The following is a 19,396-nucleotide window of genomic DNA, read 5'->3' as shown; positions in this document are numbered from 1 at the left end:
GAAGACATGGGTCTTGGGAATCGTAGAGAAAGTTCCATGATCTTGGGAATGCCAGAAAGGAAGTCCCATGTTAAGTGAATATTCTACATTAAATGTTTAAATATTTCTAAGGCAAAAAAACCCATAAAACTGAATTTCAAGACCATTGCCAGCTATAATGTTTTCAGCTTTTTTTCTTTCAATTAGGCTGTTCGTGGCCCTGCTTTGTATGAACAATATGAGCAACTACTGACAGGATACTGCCAAGTGATTACTTAAAATATTTTAGAATATTATGAAATATTTTATGGAGACACATAAGCTCAATGGAGTGTAACAAGTTCCCCATATATAGTACCTTGAGAAATTCAGAATGCTGTCACTTAATTTCACTTGAAAACTAAATATTAGCAAAGAAGGGGAAATAACTTGCTTCTCTTATGCCTTTTAAATTCTGCCTAAGCAATTTTGTTTTCTCAATTTAACAGTCTGGCTAAAATACAGGGATTATGATACACTTCAAATAAAGAATAAAGTAACTTCTGATATATTTTTAAAACCATCTTTATACAACCTCAAATCACTGATTTTCTTCATAAGTTTTTAGGTCATTTCATGACCCAAAGCACTATTTCATTTGTTAATAATCAAAATAACTTACCTCTGTGAATGGGCTTAATCTGCCTGAGATGTCCTGAGCACGGAAATATTTTGACACTGGTTCCTGAAAAAGTCCACCAAATCTGGCTCCTTTGTCTGAGGAGTGGGTTTTGGAAGTATGCAAATACTGATGATAAGCACTCTTTAAAGAAGAATGTAGTTTAGAAGTAAGGTCAGATTTTTGTAGAAATGAAGCCTTTTCTGGCCACAGACCAACTTGTGGATTAGAGGTAGTAGGTTCATTTGACATTACGTATGAATTCTTAGAGATTCCAGTCCGTTCCTGGTCATCATCAGGATAAAACGTGATGGAAGGGTCTGGCAGCTTCAAAGTAATGGTTTCCTTCCTCCTAGGTCTCAGGCTTCCTTTATGTAATGGTTCCTCCCCCTCCTTCTCCTCCTCCTCCTCCTCTGCCTCTATCCCCTGTCTGTCTTCATCAAAATTCATCTTTAAACGCTCTGATACTGACTGGAGAAGGGATAAAACAGAAGAGGGCTGGTTTGCATTCTCTCTTGATTTTGTGGAGCCATGGTGACCAGGTGAGACCTCGCTGGACAGAATGTCCTCCTGAGAGCTGTCATCCTCATAAATGGGAGACAAAGCTAAGGGATAAATTTTGTACCTTTTGGCCTCCACTGATAAGAATGATTCTGAACTATCACTATCAAATGTCTCCCCTAATTTAGTGTCCTTTTCAAAATGATGGACGAGGTCAGTTCTGCTCTCAGACCTCTCGCATGTGACTACAGGCATGTTGTCAGTAGATGTATCAGGAAACAGCAGAGTGTGTGTTCTTACTTCTGGGGTAGCACACCTGTCCTCATCTTGAAGGGGTTCGTCATATAATATAGTAAAGGAAGAATTTTCTTGTTCATCCTGAGAAATGAAGGCTAAATTAGATTCTTCTTTTTCATCACTATAATTATCATCTCTTATTTGGTTATCTACTGCAGTAACAGATGTTCTTTTGTCTAGCTTTCCCATGGTATCCTTGGGTCGAAAATCCGGCACTGCTAAAGCTGGGTAGCCTTCATAATCCTTGCTTAATGTAGGTGATTCATATCCCCTGAAATATGAGGCAAGTCTGTTGTCACACGCTATCAAGCCTTCCTTTCTCTCAGGGGGTCCTTTCTCTATTTCTCCAACACTCTCTCCACCAGGCTCTTGGGATGTTTTTTTGGCTTCAAATATGGGAGGCACAGCCTCTGCTTGTGTAATAGGCAATTCCAGAGCTGTTCCATAGGTTTTCTTAACATTTACCACTGTAGATAATACTTTGTGTTTCCTGATAGCCTCATCAGAATCTTCTGGAGACAGTCTTTCCATTTCTCTTGGAGAGGGCATAGACACACTCATTCCAACTGCCTCTTTATCCTCTGTCTTACATGCCCTTTCCACTTCTAAGAAGGCAGGGACTGCCTTCTCGTGTGCTTCTTTCACTTCTAACACTAAAGGTACCATTTCAGTTTTCCTAATACCCTCTCCAGCATCCTTCTGGTAAGATATTTCCAACAAAGGTCTTCCAGTCTTTTCAGTGATGCCCTCAGCATCTTTTTCGTAGACATTTACCACTTCTAACGTAATGGGCATAACCTCAGTTTTGTCCAGATCAGCATCACTTAGGTAAATATTTTCCATTTCTAATGTAACAGGTATCACCTCAGTCTCTGTGATATCCTCTTCACCATCCTCTGGGTAAATATCTTCCATTTCTAACGTGGCAGGGATCACTTCAGCCTTTTCGGTAACCCCCTCAAAGTCTTTTTGGTAGACATTTTCCATTTCTGACATAACTGAGGTCATCCCGGTCTTGCCAACATCACCTTCAGCATGCTTTTGGTAAATATTTTGTAATTCTAATGCAACAGGTATCACCTCGGTCTTTGCAATATCCCCTTCAGCATCCTTTTGGTAAATATTTTCCATTTCTAATGTGGCAGGCATCACTTCAGTCTTTCCAGTAATTACCTCAGCATCTTTTTGGTAGGTATTTTTCACTTCTGAAATAATAGGCATCATGTCAGTTTTGCCAAGATTTCCTTCGATATCCCTCATTTTATAAGCTTTTTTCATTCCTAAAATGGCAGGTAATCCCTCAGTTTTTTCAATATACCTCTCAGCATCCACTTGGTGTATTTCTCCCACTTTAAAAATGTCAGCTGTTGGCTCAGTTTTCATCACATTTAATTTGGCATCCTTTTTATGTGCTCTTCCCATTTCTAACATAGGAGGGGCTGCCTCATATTTCATAATATTCAATTCAGCATCCTTTTTGTTTGTTTTTTCCAATTCTAACATGGGAGATCTAAGCTCCATTTTTCTTATATTTACTTCCATATCTTTCTTGTGTACTTTCCCTACTTCTGACATTGTAAAGAGTGTGTTTTTATTACTCTGTCCTGGCAAGCCTTTTTCAGATATACACACAAGACTATCAGAAAAACTGTTCTTGGATGTCCCGGGTACATGGATGTCATCATTTGCAAATGGAGGCCATTTGAAATTTAATACAAGAGTTCTTGTATCCTCTGTCCCTGTTTTGTGATTATCCATACACGCTATTTCCACTTTATCTTTAGAGTCCTCTTTGAAAAATAAATGTGTTTTTACCTTATCATCTAACCCTTTATGGGGTGTATCTTCAGCTAGTAAAACAGCATCTGATTCCCACAAATTTATCCTATCAGCCTGTCCAGCTCTATTTCCAGAAAGTGGGGATTCTTGGTAGAGAACAATTTCTCTTCCTTTAATTGACTCTGCGTCCTTAACTAAGTTACTTACAGAGAAGAACCTACCTAATATTTTATTTTCATTAATTTCACATGTGCTTTGATTTACTGCCTGTTCAGACACCAAGAAATCCCTTAATGTATCATGCGGCTTAACACTATCACTGTTCAGAATTTGTGAAGTATTAGCCTGAAGTTCAGAATCCCAGGTATCCTCAGTATCTTCAAAAGCATCATTTGCCAAATTTTCTTGGGCTGAATAAATAATCTCATCGACTAATTCCCTAGCTTGATGTTCTAACAAACAAGATAAATTCATTCTATCAGAATCAAAAAGGAGACTCTTCTCACCAGCTGTAAGTGAAACACAGACCTTTTCTTCCCCTGGGACATCTGACCTGTTTTCCATGCCCTGCTCTTCCAAATGCTCTGTTAGCTGGATCCCTGCCAGTGTCACTTCTGAAGAGTTTTTCTCAGGAACATCTTCTTTCAGAGTACCTGAATTCATTATGCCATCTATGGCTATATGCTCTTGGCAGGTATCAACTATGTGTGTGGATTTTAATTCTTCCCTGACAGAAACAAAAATTTCACCAATCAATGTATCAGCCTTTTTAACTAAACCACTTTTGAGGTCCAAAAGTTGGTCATGGACTCTTCTCCTTGCTTCTGTGTGCTCAGCAGAGGCTTCAGAACACTGCTGGCTTGAGCTGTTAACTGACGTCGGAGCCCCAGCAACTGCTCCAGTCTCTGCTTCCATGGGATTGTCAAATTGGGCAGCAGTTGGGAAATCGAGAGACACCTTCCCAGTAGGAGTCCCAAAATGTTCTTGAAAAGGGGTCACTTCCGCCCCTGTTGGGACAGATGTTTCAAATTCCAAATAAGGGCTATTAGGGCACAGCAGGTTAGTTAAAGAGGCACCTTCATGTGTGGCATCTATGGTAACTTTTACAGAACTGGAATTATTTTGGTGACTATGTGAACTTAAAACCATGCTAACTTCTTCAGAGCTACCAGAGGAAGACACACTATCAATACTGCCACTTAGGGAATGAGTATTCTCTTTTTTTCTGTGAGATAAGGCTTTCTTTTCTGATTTCAGCACAGGAACATTGTGAAAGTGTGAATTCTCAGATACAAAAGCATTTTTCCCCAAACTTTTATCAGATTCCAGAAAAGGTGAATTTACTTGTGTGCTGTCAGCTTCTTGGAATTGTGGGGAAGCACTAGTTGAGTTGAATTTTGCCATTTCTGAGAAACCAGAAATCTTTCTAGTCCCAAAAATATGTGAAGGTTGATGAATCACATAGGTATTGGCCTCATAATTCTGTGTCATTTGCCTAGTAGCTTTTTCGTCATGAACAGGAGGTAAAATCTCAGATATATTACCTTTGGGAAAAGCAGGAGGATAAACTAAGGCTTTTGCCTCTGTTTCCGGAAAACCTTGATATTTGGAGGCAGGAAGAGATACCTCAGTCTGACAATTCTCTTTAATCTCCTCACGATCCACTGATTGAAAACTTTTGTCCTGTTCAGACTCTAGGGAAGTTAATTCTGATAAAATAAGCTTTCCTGGCACATCTGTAACTTCAAATGGAGAAGAAATCTTATCCTGAGAAATATCTCTAGGCTCTGTTTGGGAAACAGTGATCTTGGAGATGGCTACAGTTTCTTCTCTTACAGAATGCAACTCAACAGGAACACCATTCTGACCATCAACTTCCACCTTTGATAAAATTTTCGCAATGTCAGGTTTGGTTTCCAAGGAAAGAGAACCAGACTTCTCTGTAGTGCTCTTACTTGCTCTAGCGTTTGAACACATCAATTCTGCTTTAGCAGGGCCTTGAGGTGAAATGGAACTGTTGTCCTCAGAGAGGCTTTCACACTCCAATCTCGAGTCAACTCCAACCTGGCATTTTTCACCTTTCGGAAGAACTTCCTTGGATTCAAGAGTTGCAGATCCATGCTCCAGATGAAGACAAGCAGGAGTACCCTTCCCGTTTACTGCCTCAACACGATTTGCCACATTTTCTTCTTGACATTTACCAGGCGGACTGGAAATACCAACAATGCTGACATCCCCAGTTTCAGTGAGCACAGAACACTCATCCTTTGTAACAGGAGTATCTAACTTGCTCAGCATACCAACCCTGGAAACAAATGTAGGAGATGAAATACTGAAATCTGACTTTGTACTGTCAAGGATAAGAGATGTTCTGACATTAGGTGATACTTTGGTTTGTTGAAGACTCTCAGAGTCAAGATGAGATTCTGAAATGTGATTTCTGTTAGGTTCAAAATTTAGCTTAGGGGATATTCTGTTTTCTAAGCATGCTACAACTGCTGATTGGCTGATGTGTTCCCCGGAGACAGGGTTGTTTTGATTTATTCTAACCACATGAGGCATTTTGCCATGTGGCCTAAAACTGGACCTTTTGGGTTCCGTTACAAACAACTGGTCAATATCTTTGGGTAGTGGCTCAATTCTACCTTCTGGAGCTTTTACGTGACTTGAAGTTGTGGGTTCACTAACCAAGGTGCTTTCTGTTTCTTGTCTGATTTTTATAGCAGCCAAATTTTTTTGTGAGTCTTGGGAAGACAGTCTATTTCCTTCATTTACAGGTTCTGTGTCTGTCACAGCATGTCTCTGAAGAGCCGTGGTGCTGATATGACTGGCAGCCTGCTTGGCTGAGTTATCAACAGCTTGCTTGTCAGAACACTTACTCTCTGGCAACTGCAGATCTTCATGCATAATTGACTTATTTGGACTCAGCAAATCTGCACTGCCCTGTTTGGTAGTGTCACTCCCATCAGGTTTACTAGAAGAGCAGTCAGAAACAGCAGGGCTCTCATGCTCAACACGTGCTTCTCTTTGCACCCATGTCCCATCATTCATCACTGAGCTGTCTTCCTTTATTGTAGTTTCCGCTGTAGTTATCCCCTGAAAATCTGCACTGCAAGGAACTCTGCTACTGTTACTTCCTGTAAACAATGCTGAGCATACCAAATTTCTGTCAGTCTGAGAAACTGGTGCACAACTTAAATGGTGTCGTGAGTCAGATTCACTGGCAGTGGAGCTGAAGTTAGTCACAGAAGAAGGGGATGACCTACTTCTCACAGGTCCCCCAGGATCATTTTTATTTAAAACATTCATAGAAGCAGCAGTATTGGGCAATTCTAAATGGTTTGTCAGATGGTTTTCTGTGTTAACATTTATTTTGCTACAATCAGAGTCTTCTAACAGGCCTTCGAGCAAATGTCCTTTCACAGATATGTCTGTACTAGCTGATGACAACAATGACACCATCCTAGCCTCAATGTCACTTCCAGGGGCAATATGGATGCTTGTACTAGAGTCAGAACTTTCATTTTCTCTGTCCAAGGGATTCACAGTTTCCAATGCATTCTGGTGCTTCAAATATTTCCTAATTTGTCTGGGGCCTCGATATGTTGCATATGTTATGGAAGGCCTCTCTGGTTTACTATCCAGTTGTCTGTAAAAAGAAAGAGCCCAACAGTATCATGAAATATAGTTAGTAACACTTAACAGTAATCCTAGAAGTTATGATAAAGTATATCTTTCAAATACTCCTACTCCTAATAAGTATTCAACTGGAGAAGGAAATCCTAAAATGTTTTAGGTAAGCCTGTCTTTACTAAAAATAATGAAGATTTGACAAGGAACACATGAACATCAAGGCACATGAATGTTTGAGCTCCTTACAACCATTCCTTTTTAAAGATTTTTTTTTTCAACATTTCTATTCATTTTTGGAAGACAGAGACAGAGTGTGAGCTGTGGAAAAGCACAGAGAGAAGGAGACACAGAATTGGAAGCAGGCTCCAGGCTCTGAGCTGTCAGCACAGAGCTCAAACTCACGAACCGTGAGATCATGACCTGAGCTGAAGTCAGACACTTAACGGACTGAGAAACCCAGGTGCTCCAAAACCATTCCCTCTTACCTGATTACCTACATCTCTCTCACAGTAGTTACCAGACAGAAAGTGGGCTGACAAGTCCAAGGCTTGGGTTTTAGTTACAATCTCAAAGAGTGTTTGACTGGAAGGAACCACACTGCCTTATGTGCCTCATGCTGGCACAAGCTCATGGATACGTCACTGATTTGTCCACCATATTAGAGCACCACAGTAAGCTTCTCTTCCTTTACTCTTGGATGTAAATTTGAACGGCAACTTCAAGCACATAGGGGGAGAACTTTTAAAGGAAAACAACTGGTAAGATGTCTAACTCACATCAAGCACTCAGCATGTGTTTGTTAACTCAATGACAGAATTGCCTTAAAAATGCTCTTGTGTTAAGTTCTTCAAATATTCAATTTCTGTAGCATAAAACTGCTTGGGTAAGTGTAGGAATCAAAAGAGACTTCTAGTAAAAGTTCTCTACTTCTCAGCCCCAGCATAAAGTTCCAGAGACTCTCAGCATCCAACTTCCTTTGAAGAATCTTTCGCTGGGAGTTCTCATGCTATCTGATACTGCTTAATAGCCCTGGACACATACCATTCTCTTCCCTTAAATCCCAGCCCCAGAGAGAAACTCCAATGTCTTCTGAGACTAAGTTCACAAGTCATCTCCAGAACAAACAGATCCTAGCACCCCTTTCCTGCTAACATGGGCAGTTAGCCTCTTATCTGTGGGTGCAAAGAACCTTGAGTGCAGCATTTGCCATATCAGATTATAAAGATCTAGGCACTTAATGCATTTTCCCCACTTGCCTTGTGGCTATTTGAAGGAAGGCACTGTGTCTTAACCATTTTTACATTTTTAAATGCCCCCCACAAAATTTGGCAAATGGTACATATTTACAACTTTTGGGCATGAATGACTAAAATAAAGCAATGATAGTAAGTGCTTAGTGTGTGATTTATTCCAGACTGCCTTCACTATTATCGATTATATAAAAGTGTTTTAAATTCTGAACTCTAGGCTCATTTTAGTATCCTAACACTAAAAATGTATGGCAGAAATATTTCATGTTCTATTTTTTTCAGATTAAACATATAATTAACAAAACATTGTAGAACCCACATGAATAAGAAATCCAGCCACCAGTATTCCAATATCTAAATAATGCTTTTTCTCCCCTGCTTTAAAGCAGTAACATTAAGAACACTAGACTCATTTACGCTATAAAACAGATGGTAAACCTTCTTGGACAGGTCAAATTTTTATGAACTGTGCCCCTCACATATTTCTTGAATTTTAGCTGAAATAATGTATTTCAATCTATATAATTGCTGGTCCCTGAAATCCAATCCACCACTATTGTGAAAACTTGTATTGGTTACATGCATGTTTTTACTGTCCATTACAAAGCAGCTAAACAAGATGACTAGGGAAAAAGCTTTGCCTTATGAAAGTAGTTTTAGCTCCAGAATGAGTGTCAGGCTAGATCAAAGACTTATAATGAAACAAACTAAAAAACGAATAAGGTAATTGCCTGTGAAAACATACAAGAAGAGAAAAATACATGGTACTTTACAATACAGGTAAAGTAACGTTATTGGTGAAATCTGATATCAAAATACATTAATTAATCAGAATAACACAAGAGCCTTCAGAGCAACATGTGAAGATCGAGAAGCCCGAATAAATGACAAGAAATGTGTGGTCAGTTTTTCTTTCAAAGCTTTAATGTTTTATATTTAAAATCTACTCTCAACAGGCTGCAATATTTTCTCCTTCAAAAGATCAATAAAATAATTCTGAAGATATGGATACACAAATGTACATGATTCCAAAGAAATATGAAATGATATAGGAATCAGAATTCAATTTAAGTAAACTGACATTCTCTTCCTACCAACTCCCTCCTAAAAAGACCTCAGGACATTTTATCCTGCATCAATCCTAATGCACCATTTGATCTAAAAGGTCTTCTATAAACCATATACAAAAAATCCATTAAATGTCAACTCACTGTAATAATGCCTTTTGGTAGTTTTGGAGTCCTTTCAGGGGTGAGGAGAATCATTTTCTCCATTTTTTAGGATTTTCTGGGTACTTTCAACTAAAATGATTACACTGATTTATATGAACTAGTTTAAATTTGTAGCCAGATAATCTCCTGTAGCACCTGGTGGAAATGTTATATGCTTGAAACTAAAACATACATTGCTTATACTAAACAACTATATAATCATGTTTAAAGCACTGAACATCAAAGTTTCAAGCCTAGCTTCGTGTACTATAATTAGTTGTGTCGGGTACTGATGAGCAACACTCCCTCTTTTTAAAAGATTAGTCATGTCACCAATGTAGTCTATTTTCTACAGCATTCTTTCTCAGGTTGCAGTCGAGTCTCCATAATTGAATAGTATAAGAATATAAAACTGTCCTTTAATTGTTAAGTTTTTGCCTGGTAAATAAAATAGAAAATGGAAATATCAAAAACATGTAACTTTAAAAATAAAATCTGAAGATGGAAAATTAAAATTTTATAAGCTGCACAGAGAAAATGGAGTATTAATTACACATATTATATAAATTGTCCATGGGATCTACAGCTTATCCTACACAACCAAAGTTAATATGATCCTAACAATAGTAAGAACCAAATAAGACAGGCTCTCTGCTCCTCTCCATTTGACAGACAGCCACATTTTCTTGAACAGTGCCAGCTGCATCCCTGAGACTTGATGGTGAAGGTTGGAGTAAATGGATTTGGCTGTACTGGTGTCTGATCACAAGGGCTGCTTTTTAAGTCTGGCAAAGTTGATACTGTTGCCACCAATTTGTCGACCTCAATTACATGGTCTACATATTCTGGTATGACTCCACCCATGTCAAACTCAATGGTACAGTCAAGGCTGAGAATGGGAAATTTGTCAGCAAAGTCCATCTCCACCTTCCAGGAGTGAGATCCTGCCAACAGCAAACTGAGTGATGCTAGTGCTGAACATGTTGTGGAGTCTACTAGTGTCTTTACCACCAAGGAGAAGGCTGGGGTTCACTCAAAGGATGAAGCCAAGAGGGTCATTGTCTCTGCCCCTTCTGTTGATGCCCTCATGTTTGTGAGGAGGGTGAACCATCAGAAGCAGGACAAATCCCTCAAGATGGTCAGCAATGCCTTCTACCCCACCAGCTGCTTGGCCCCTCTGGCCCAGGTCATCCATAGCAACTTTGGCATAGTGGAGGGACTCGTGACCACAGCTGATGCCATCAGTGCCAGCTGGCAGACTGACAGCCCCTTTGTGAAGCTGTGGTGTGATGGCCAAGGGGCTGCCCAGAATGTCATCCCTGCTTCTATTGGCACTGTCAAGGTGGTGGGCAAGGCCATCCCTGAGGCCAAGTGGAAAGCTCACTAGAATGCCGTTATGTGTCCTTATCCCTAATAGGTCAGTTACGGATATGACTTGACACCTGGAAAAAGCTGCCAAATACAAGGATATCAAGAAGACAGTGAAGCAGATACTGCAAGACTATCTCCTGCAAATTTAACAGTAATCCCCACCCTTCCATCTTTGATGCTGGGATTGGCATTGACCTCAATGACTACTTTATCAAGCTCATTTCCTGGTACAACAATGAATTTAGCTACAGAAACCAATGGTGGATCATATGGTCCACATGGCCTCCAATTCAAGGAGTAAGAACCCTCTGAGCCACAAGCTCTATTAAGAGCACAAGAGGAAGAGAGAAGCCCTCAGCTGCTAGGGAGTCCTTGCCCCAGCTCAGCCCCAACTTACAGAGACTGTCATGACCTTGGCGTCGATGTTTCCATCCCAGGCCCCTGAACTTTGTCATATACCACCAATAAAATACACTGTGCCCAAACCCAAAAAAAAAAAAAAAAAAAAGGAGAGCAAGAACAAAGTAACATACCTAGACATTTCAAATATTTAAAGAAGTAGACATATGTACATATTGGAAATGTGAAAAGGTTTTATGCATTTTAGCCCAAGATATACCTACCTATCACGTAAAGATTTATTAAGCCTCCAGGTACCAAACACAGCTATATTCTTTTCTGTATATATTTGATATTCCTGATATTTCAAAGGTCAACCAAAGACATTTGTCATTCTTCAAAGGAAATCCTAAATAATAGCCTAAAAATAACAGCCTTAGAGCAAAGTATCTAACTCACTTTAAAAAATATGATTAAGCTACCTTCTCAGCATTAAGATAGATTTCCTTTCAAATTACAGTTAAGAATATCTTCTCTCATAATAGGAAAGGCTTTTAACTTTTCCGTATAAAGAAAAGCTGTGAATCCAGCAATTTTTTTTTAAATCACAATAAAGCTTTGGCAGAAAATTTTTTCATGATGGATATGAATCTGTTGAAAACATAAAAATCATAGAACTTAAACTTTTTAAAGATTTCAACCCAACAGTGAAGTAGTTTCCTAATAAACTGCAATGAAGGCGTAAGTTAATGTATGGAAAACAATCTAAAAGTTGTCACCAAACAGGTTTAATGAAAGGCTTTACGGATATTAAAAATGAAATTGGCATAGTCAACATAAAAACAATTACAAAGCTGTTTATTATTTTTAATTAAGCGAAATGAAATAATTTGTAACTTTTGAGCAGGATTTTTTTCTGAACACACTTCAAATTATAGTTAATAACTAAATTTTGAAAACTGTAATTAATAGTGACTTAAAAAGTATGCTTGATATTATAGTAATGGACAGCATTATACAGCACAGATTATTTTATAAACTTGTGTAAATTAAGCTATTAGCCCTTTTTAGTACACTCTCTGATTATAAAAGACCTACAGAGAAAAAAAAGTAGGGGCATTTTTACATGAGAAAGATGATGCAAAGCCTTTAGTTAATTAAAAAATTGAAGTTATAAAAAAATTGAAATTTTGTGTGACACTCAAATCTCCTACCGATTTCAGAAGTGTAGACTCTAATGAGAGAAAACACTCTCCAAAGGCCTGAGCTAGAAGGAGAGCCATTCTAGATTTCTAAGTCAGCCTGACTGTACACTAACTTTGTTTAAACCAAAAGCCTGATTTATGGCTCACCAAACATACACTGTATACTGATTTTATAAATGAGTTGCCTAACAGAAAACCATCTGTCCTTGCAATATTGATCAATGCTCCTATTCCCTGCATTCTTGACCTTAAAACTTGTGATTCCTGCTTATATGCTAGTCTATAATCTTTTGAGCTTTCGTAAGATGTAAAAACATATATAACCCTGTAAAAACTGTTTATCACCCAGAGCACTTTCTTCCCTGTGAAGAGTGTGCTTCCCAGGCAGCTGTTCTAACTTGGGCTTCAATAACACTCTCTTTCTTACCTTCAGAGATTCTAATATACAAGGTTTATTAATTATGCATCAGCAACTCTTAATTTTAAATAATATTTTATATTTGGAATATTCTCATGATCGCAATAAAAAATTAAATATATCCTTGCTTTTAGTAAATTCATTTCACAAAACTAAAACAACTTTAATACTTATAATGCAGTCTCAAAATTATTAGTAAATATCTTTTCCATATATATGGAAAATATTTAAATATCTAAAATTAGTTATAAGTAGTCCTTAATCATATTGTCAAAATAAACTATTAACAAAAATGGTATGTCAATTCTTAAATTGACATGTGACAGTAGGAAGTCACTAAACTGCAATTCTATACCTGATAATTTGTAGGACTTCTGGAGCTGGGCCAGAGGAGGCTTGTATCTCAGTCAAGACAAAAGCTTTGCAGGGGTGGTTCTGGTAACTGCCTTAAGCAATTATTTATTTATTTTTTTTAAGGTTATTTTTGGGAGAGAGAGAATACACGTACATGTGAGCAGGGGAGGGGCAGAGAGAGAGAGAGAGAGAGAGAGAGACGGGGGGGGGGGGGGGGGGGGGGGGGGGGGGGGGGGGGGGGGGGGGGGGGGGGGGGGGGGGGGGGGGGGGGGGGGGGGGGGGGGGGGGGGGGGGGGGGAGAGAGAGACTCACCAGCAGGCTCTGCACAGTCAGCATGGAGCCTAGCCTGACATGGGGCTTGATCTCACTAACCATAACATCATGACCCGAACTAAAATCAAGAGTCGGATGCTTGACTGAGCCACCCAGGTGCCCGGGCTGTAAGCAATTATTCTATTAATAAGGAGGGTTTTACTAACAAGAAATAAGAGGCAAGGTAACCTCTTGCATTTTCTACTGTCCAGTACCAAAGAAATGAACTCGACTAATCAAAACCAAAGAGGGGGATTAACAAGAAAAAAAGAAAAAACACAAACTTTCCATTCCACATAATTTCCACATAATAGCCTCAAAATCCTTACCACTTTAAATTACTTTGGTACAAAAAGTCATCTGGAGAGGTTGTTAGAAGACTGCTGGGCACCACTCCCAGAAATTCTGATTTAGTGGGTCTGAATCAAAAAATTTGCATTTCTAATGATTCCCAGGTGATGTTGATGCTGCTAATCCAACCACCACATTTTAGACAGAACTCCTTTAGACAATCCTTTATTACCGAGGTACCCCAATTTAACCATTTTTCTGCTGTTGGACATTTATTTCCAATGATATGTTCCTGTAAATAATATTTCAGTAAACACCTCCTTATATAATTAGAAATAACCTATAAGCTTTCTAAGCTTGATACATATTGCTCTAAAATATGCCTCCACTCCTATCACTGTATATGGAGCATCAGCTCTATCAACTTTGAGTAATACAGAGTATATCATTTATTATTTTAGTAAAATTTTATAAAAGTTATTCCATTTTAGTTGGCATTTCCTTGATTGCTGGTGAGAATAAACCTTTTTCCACTTATGTATTAGCAGTTTGTATTTTTGTTTATATTGTTTCACTTTTTTTTTCCCTATTGAGTTAGTGTCTAAAATGCTGATCAGCTCTGGGGCGCCTGAGTAGCTCAGTTGGTTAAGCTTCCAACTCAGGCTCAGGTCATGATCTCAAGGTTCATGGGTTTGAGCCCCGCATCAGTGGGCTCTGTGCTGATGGCTCAGAGTCTGGAGCCTTTGTAGATTCTCTCTCCCTCTCTCTCTGCCCCTGACCTGCTTACACTGTTTCTCTCAAAAATAAATATATACAAAAATTTTTTTTGAATAAAATGCTTATCAGTCAAAGCATTCTCTGACATCTTTTTGTATCGAATTTTCTCACTTGCCAATATAATGTATCACTGTTTATTTTGTTTGACATAGGGAGTTTGAAAATTAAAAGTAATCCAGGGGCACCTGGCTGGCTCAGTCAGTTAAGTGGCCGACTCTTGATTTTAGCTCAGGTCATGACCTCTCAGTTCATGAGTTTGATCTAGCCCAGAGCCTGCTTGGGATTTTTGCTTTTCTTCTCTCTCAGAGCCCCTCCTCCACTCGTGTGTTTGTGTGTGTAGGGGGGGGGGGGGGCGGGGGGATGTGCACATGCTCTTCTTGCTCTCAAAATAAACATTAAAAAAAAGCAATCTTGGGGTGCCTGGGTGGCTCAGTTGGTTGAACGTCCGACTTCAGCTCAGGTCATGATCTCATGGTTCATGGGTTCGAGCCCACATCGGGCTCTGTGCTCACAGCTCGGAGCCTGAAGTCTGCTTTGGATTCTGTGTCTCCCTCTCTGCCCCTCCTCTGCTTGTGCGCTCTCTCTCTCAAAAATAAATAAACATTAAAAAATTTTTTTTAAAGTAATGCAGTTTACTGGTCTTTCCTGATACTTTCCATTGCTATCATGCTTAGAAAGTGGTTTCTCATCAAAACAGAATAAGTCATATTTAGCTAGTTTAGTTTTGTACTTTTTAAAATCATTTGTTACTGAATTTTAATTATTTTATTGTAACAATGAGATAAGTATCTAGCTTTTTGTTCCCTCCAAATTGTTAACCAATTTCCCCAAGTGTTCCTTTCTATAATATGGAAAACAATTAAAAAAAAAAAAAGAATATGTAAAAATGCCATCACATTCAAGGGTTAAAATCACATATATATAAGGGTCTACTTCTGGATGATCTATTCTGTTTCACTTAAATGTTTAGTAAGTATTACATTAGTATGACACTGTTTCAAATTATGTGGCTTTATCAGTACACTGACATTTGGTAGGGCAAGCCCTACCACATCAGTCTTGATGGGCAAACTCAAGTCTATCAGGGTCTCAGTTCTCACAACTGTAAGTTGGGTCTATGCCTACCTTTGAAGCTTGCCTATGAGGAATTAATTCAAAGTACGTATATGAAGACACTCTGAAATTATAAAGAACTAAACAGCTCTAAGTTATCGTCTATTTCTGACTATATTATTATAGATGACCTCTTAAAATGATACAAATAATTCACAAGTAGAAGCTAAAATCAATACAACAGGGGCACCTGGGTTGGCTAAGCATCTGACTCTTGATTTTGGCTCAGGTCATGATCTCATGGTTCCTAGTTTGAGCCCTACATTGATCGGGCTCTCCACTGACAGTGTAAAGCCTGCCTGGGGTTCTCTCCCTCCCTCTCTCTCTGTCCCTCCCCAGTTCATGCTCTCTCTCACTCTCAAAATAAATAAAAACATCTTTAAATAAAAATCAATGCAACAGATACTTACTGGTTATGAATGAATACTACTAAGTTACACAAAATGACTAATGGACCAAACATTGTTATATACATTTTCTAAGTAAAAAATATTCCTTCCAAGTTCATTTGAGCAAAAGAAAAACAAGTTGGCGCCTGTCTGTTAATCAAAGACAGAAAAAAAGGGATGATGAAATAATCCTTATATCTACACAAGATTTCAGTTTCTCAGAGCTGTGGAAAAGCATCACAAGGCTAGTTTTACAAGTAGAGTCCATTTAATTTCTTTTCTTAACCCCTTTATTGTCATTCCACAAAGGAAAGATATGAATAGAATGTGCATACAAACCTTAGCACCAAGCTAAGGGTATAAGCAAGGAAGGGACAGAGACAGGGAGACACAGAATCTGATGCAGGCTCCAGGCTCTGAGCTGTCAGCACAGAGACTGATGCGGGCCTTGAACTCACGAACTGTGAGACATGACCTGACCAACTGGGCCACCCAAGCACCCCTCCTTAGCACCATTTCTGTTCCCAAAATGCAGACACTGGTCTTACTGCCTGTCCTAATACAGGAAGAATTCAGACAACAGAAAACACTCTCATTCAAGGAAGTCTTAAATTAGAAATAAATATCGTACTGACAAAGTTAGCACCTAAAAGGTATTGGTACTGCCCCCTAAAATAGCACGAAAGGTCCTAGATTATATGTATGGTACACAAAATCATACAATTTTTTTTTTTTTTTTTTACCTAGTAGCAAAGACATTACACAATACTTTTTCCAATTCCCTTCATTAATCAGGGTTAGAAGTAAGGCTTAAGAGCTAGGTCCATAAGTTTAACTTTCTGGCTAAGTAAATTGTAAACTTACTTTAGTAAATCACTGGTTTCCTGTTCACTGTCTTGTGTTGTATCCAAAGAAAAGGAATCTGAGGGCTCTGCTGAGTTGGACTCCGGTTCTTCTGCTGGAAGTGCCTGGATTCCCAGGGAGCCACCGAAAATCTCCCTTTCTCTTTTGACCCCTTCCTCAGGACGGTCACTGGGATTTTGTAAATCTTTCTCAGTTTTGTCATGGTCATCCTTGAAAGAAGACTGCTTGGCATCACCAAGAGATGATTTTCCTGAGATATTGAATAAGTTACCAAGAAACTGAAAAAAGCTTTCCTTCGGCTGCCTATCACTTTCTCCTATTTTGGTATCTGAAGTGGAGCGGGAGAGGTCATTTGGCTTTTTGGAATCTTCCTGCATTGGAAGAGCGATTAGCTTCTCAGCATGGTTCCTTTTGTGCTCACTTTGGGGAATCTTTGAAAACAAGATAGAGAATTACAAACATCATCATTTAAAAAATAACACAGATTGACTAATAACCTATTATACGACACACTGTGTGCCAGAGGCCAGAGATAGATTTGTAAGACTGATGGCTTCTGATTCCTCGGGCCCTTTACAGTCTAATGAAGGGCATGATCAGCACACATTAAAGCTGTATAGTAAACGTCACACAGAGAGAGAAGTACAGCATGAGTGGGAAGCCAGAACAGGAGTAAGCAGTCCAGGTTTGGTAGCAGTGACAGCAGAGGAGGTTAACTCAGAGGATGATTCCTAGAAGTGCCCTTTGAAGGAGACCTAATATGTGACTCTGTGATGCTTATGCATCTCCCTCCATCCCCATCTCTCATCTCCTCCTCCTCCCCTCCCCCCAACTCTATTTAGTGATGTGTCAGCTTCTAAAGAGTTAAAGATGAACGGAGTTCGGGTACAAAATGAGAAGAGTGAAAGATGTGTATGGAGAGGTAAGTAAAGGGACAGACCATGGCATACGTTATGTATATTTAAATGCGGCTTTCATTACTCTGAGCTAATGGACAGTACTTTCAAGTACTCTGGACCATCAGACAATACCTAGATAGACCTCATTTCGGCACTGTGCTAACCCACGAAGCCGCCACATTGTGTAAAACTGTTCCTCAATAAGATGAGGAAAGACAGCAACATGGTCTATCAATTCAGAGGAAAGTCCACTATCCTTAATAGTAAAACACAAAACCCTGAGATGTGCATTAATGCAAAGCCTGGGCAGTACTGGGAATTCCTGCAGATGTTAAACAGTTCTGCAGGTGTGTTTCACCTGCTCATAGTTAAGTTACTAGGAAAGCAAAGCATATTCATGTGCACTCTCTGTGAGGAAAGACTGAGCTGCTGTATCGACATTCCATGTCACACTCTTTCCTTTATGCCCATGTGCCAACTCAGCCTGTGCCTGCTCACCTACTTGTAAAAGGAATGTCTGTCTGACAGTATCTGTCAGATGTCAAGCTCACTAGTTCTCATAAAAGGAAAGCTCAAGTGCGAGTCAGAGAAAGGTCGGTACACCAAGGTAAAACCACCTTAGGGCACTGTACGTTCACACGATAAAGTTTTAGTAAGAGGCTGATCCTCAAGCAGGCAAGAGCATCATAATTATAATGTTATTTAACTTGTCCCATATTTTAATTCGAATTCAAAACAGTTTAAAGAAGTGTTCCACTAACTGCTAATAAAATTTAGCATATTCAAGCTTGAGAAAATGTTTAGAACCTATAAGCCCTGGAAATTAATTTCAAGCAAACAGTATTTTAAGTTTGTTCCCACCTTGGGAGTCAGAGGATATTTTTGAGGAAATACACAGATAGCATTCTTTTTCTATGTGTCAGGAGCTTAATAAAACTTGTGAGTCTCTACATTTAGAATATCATCAACCTTCCAGAGTCACTCAAAGTCTCACCTTTTACTGGTTTCAACTGCAACTTGATCCCACACATCGCCACCTCATCCCTCCAAGTTTCTGCTCATCATGGGAGCCTGCGTTATAAATCAGTTGTGCCCTCTCCTCCCAAAAACAGCATAAAGAGCCTCTTAGTTTGGCAAGAGAAATGCTAGCTGACATTTTGAAAATGCTTCTGTGTATTAAGATATACATTTTTTTGTTCTTTATGCCATTTAATTTGTTGTAATTATCAGCTACAACATTTCTTCCTGTCAAAAGGAACTAAGACTGTAATATGAACAGAATGGTGATTTTTTTTTTCTATAGTTAGTATGAATGACTGCTCTTCCTGGGTAGCTATTTGAAAGGAGTAAACTATAGGCCATTCATTAGAATATTGTAAATATTCTTAAAATGCTTTAAAGATTCACAAGTCTTATAAAATTGGGCAATGGATTTTTTTTAAAAACAGGAAAATTAAGAGAATATGGAGATTACATTTTTTGACATCAATAAAATCCCAAGAATAATTTCTGTCAAAAATACTATATAGGCATCTGACTCTTGATACCGGCTGAGGTCATGATCCCAGGGTCGTGGGATCGAGCCCTGTGTTGGGCTCCGCACTTACCATAGAGCCTGCCTGGGTTTCTCTCGCTCTCCCCCCTGCCCCTCTCCCCTGCTCACATGTGTGCACACACTAAGGAAAAAAAAAACTATTTCACTGCCTCAACTATCATTTTTTACTTGATAATTCCTTTCAAAATACTGTAGACTGCT

The 19,396-nt window shown here is 39.0% G+C and overlaps 1 protein-coding gene across 3 annotated transcripts in view; it reads right to left on the bottom strand.

Annotated features, from left to right (window-relative positions):
• CRYBG3 (crystallin beta-gamma domain containing 3) overlaps nt 1–19,396 on the bottom strand; it is a 129,582-nt gene that overhangs the window by 77,553 nt on the left and 32,633 nt on the right. Inside the window, exons 3-5 of one of the 3 annotated variants that reach the window (XM_043593922.1) lie at nt 16,742–17,172; nt 4,759–6,863; nt 641–2,640 (exon numbers count right to left, since the gene is read on the bottom strand). In XM_043593922.1, coding sequence (XP_043449857.1) covers nt 641–2,640; nt 4,759–6,863; nt 16,742–17,172 — 4,536 coding nt within the window. Of the gene's footprint in view, nt 1–640; nt 6,864–16,741; nt 17,173–19,396 lie in introns of all 3 variants that reach the window. The other 2 variants (XM_043593920.1, XM_043593921.1) reach the window with 2 other exon arrangements.

This window comes from Prionailurus bengalensis, chromosome C2 (assembly GCF_016509475.1).
Source record: "Prionailurus bengalensis isolate Pbe53 chromosome C2, Fcat_Pben_1.1_paternal_pri, whole genome shotgun sequence".
NCBI classification, from domain to species: Eukaryota; Metazoa; Chordata; class Mammalia; order Carnivora; family Felidae; genus Prionailurus; species Prionailurus bengalensis.
The sequence above is the reverse complement of the archived record's forward strand: the minus strand, read 5'-3'. Positions and strand labels throughout refer to the sequence as shown.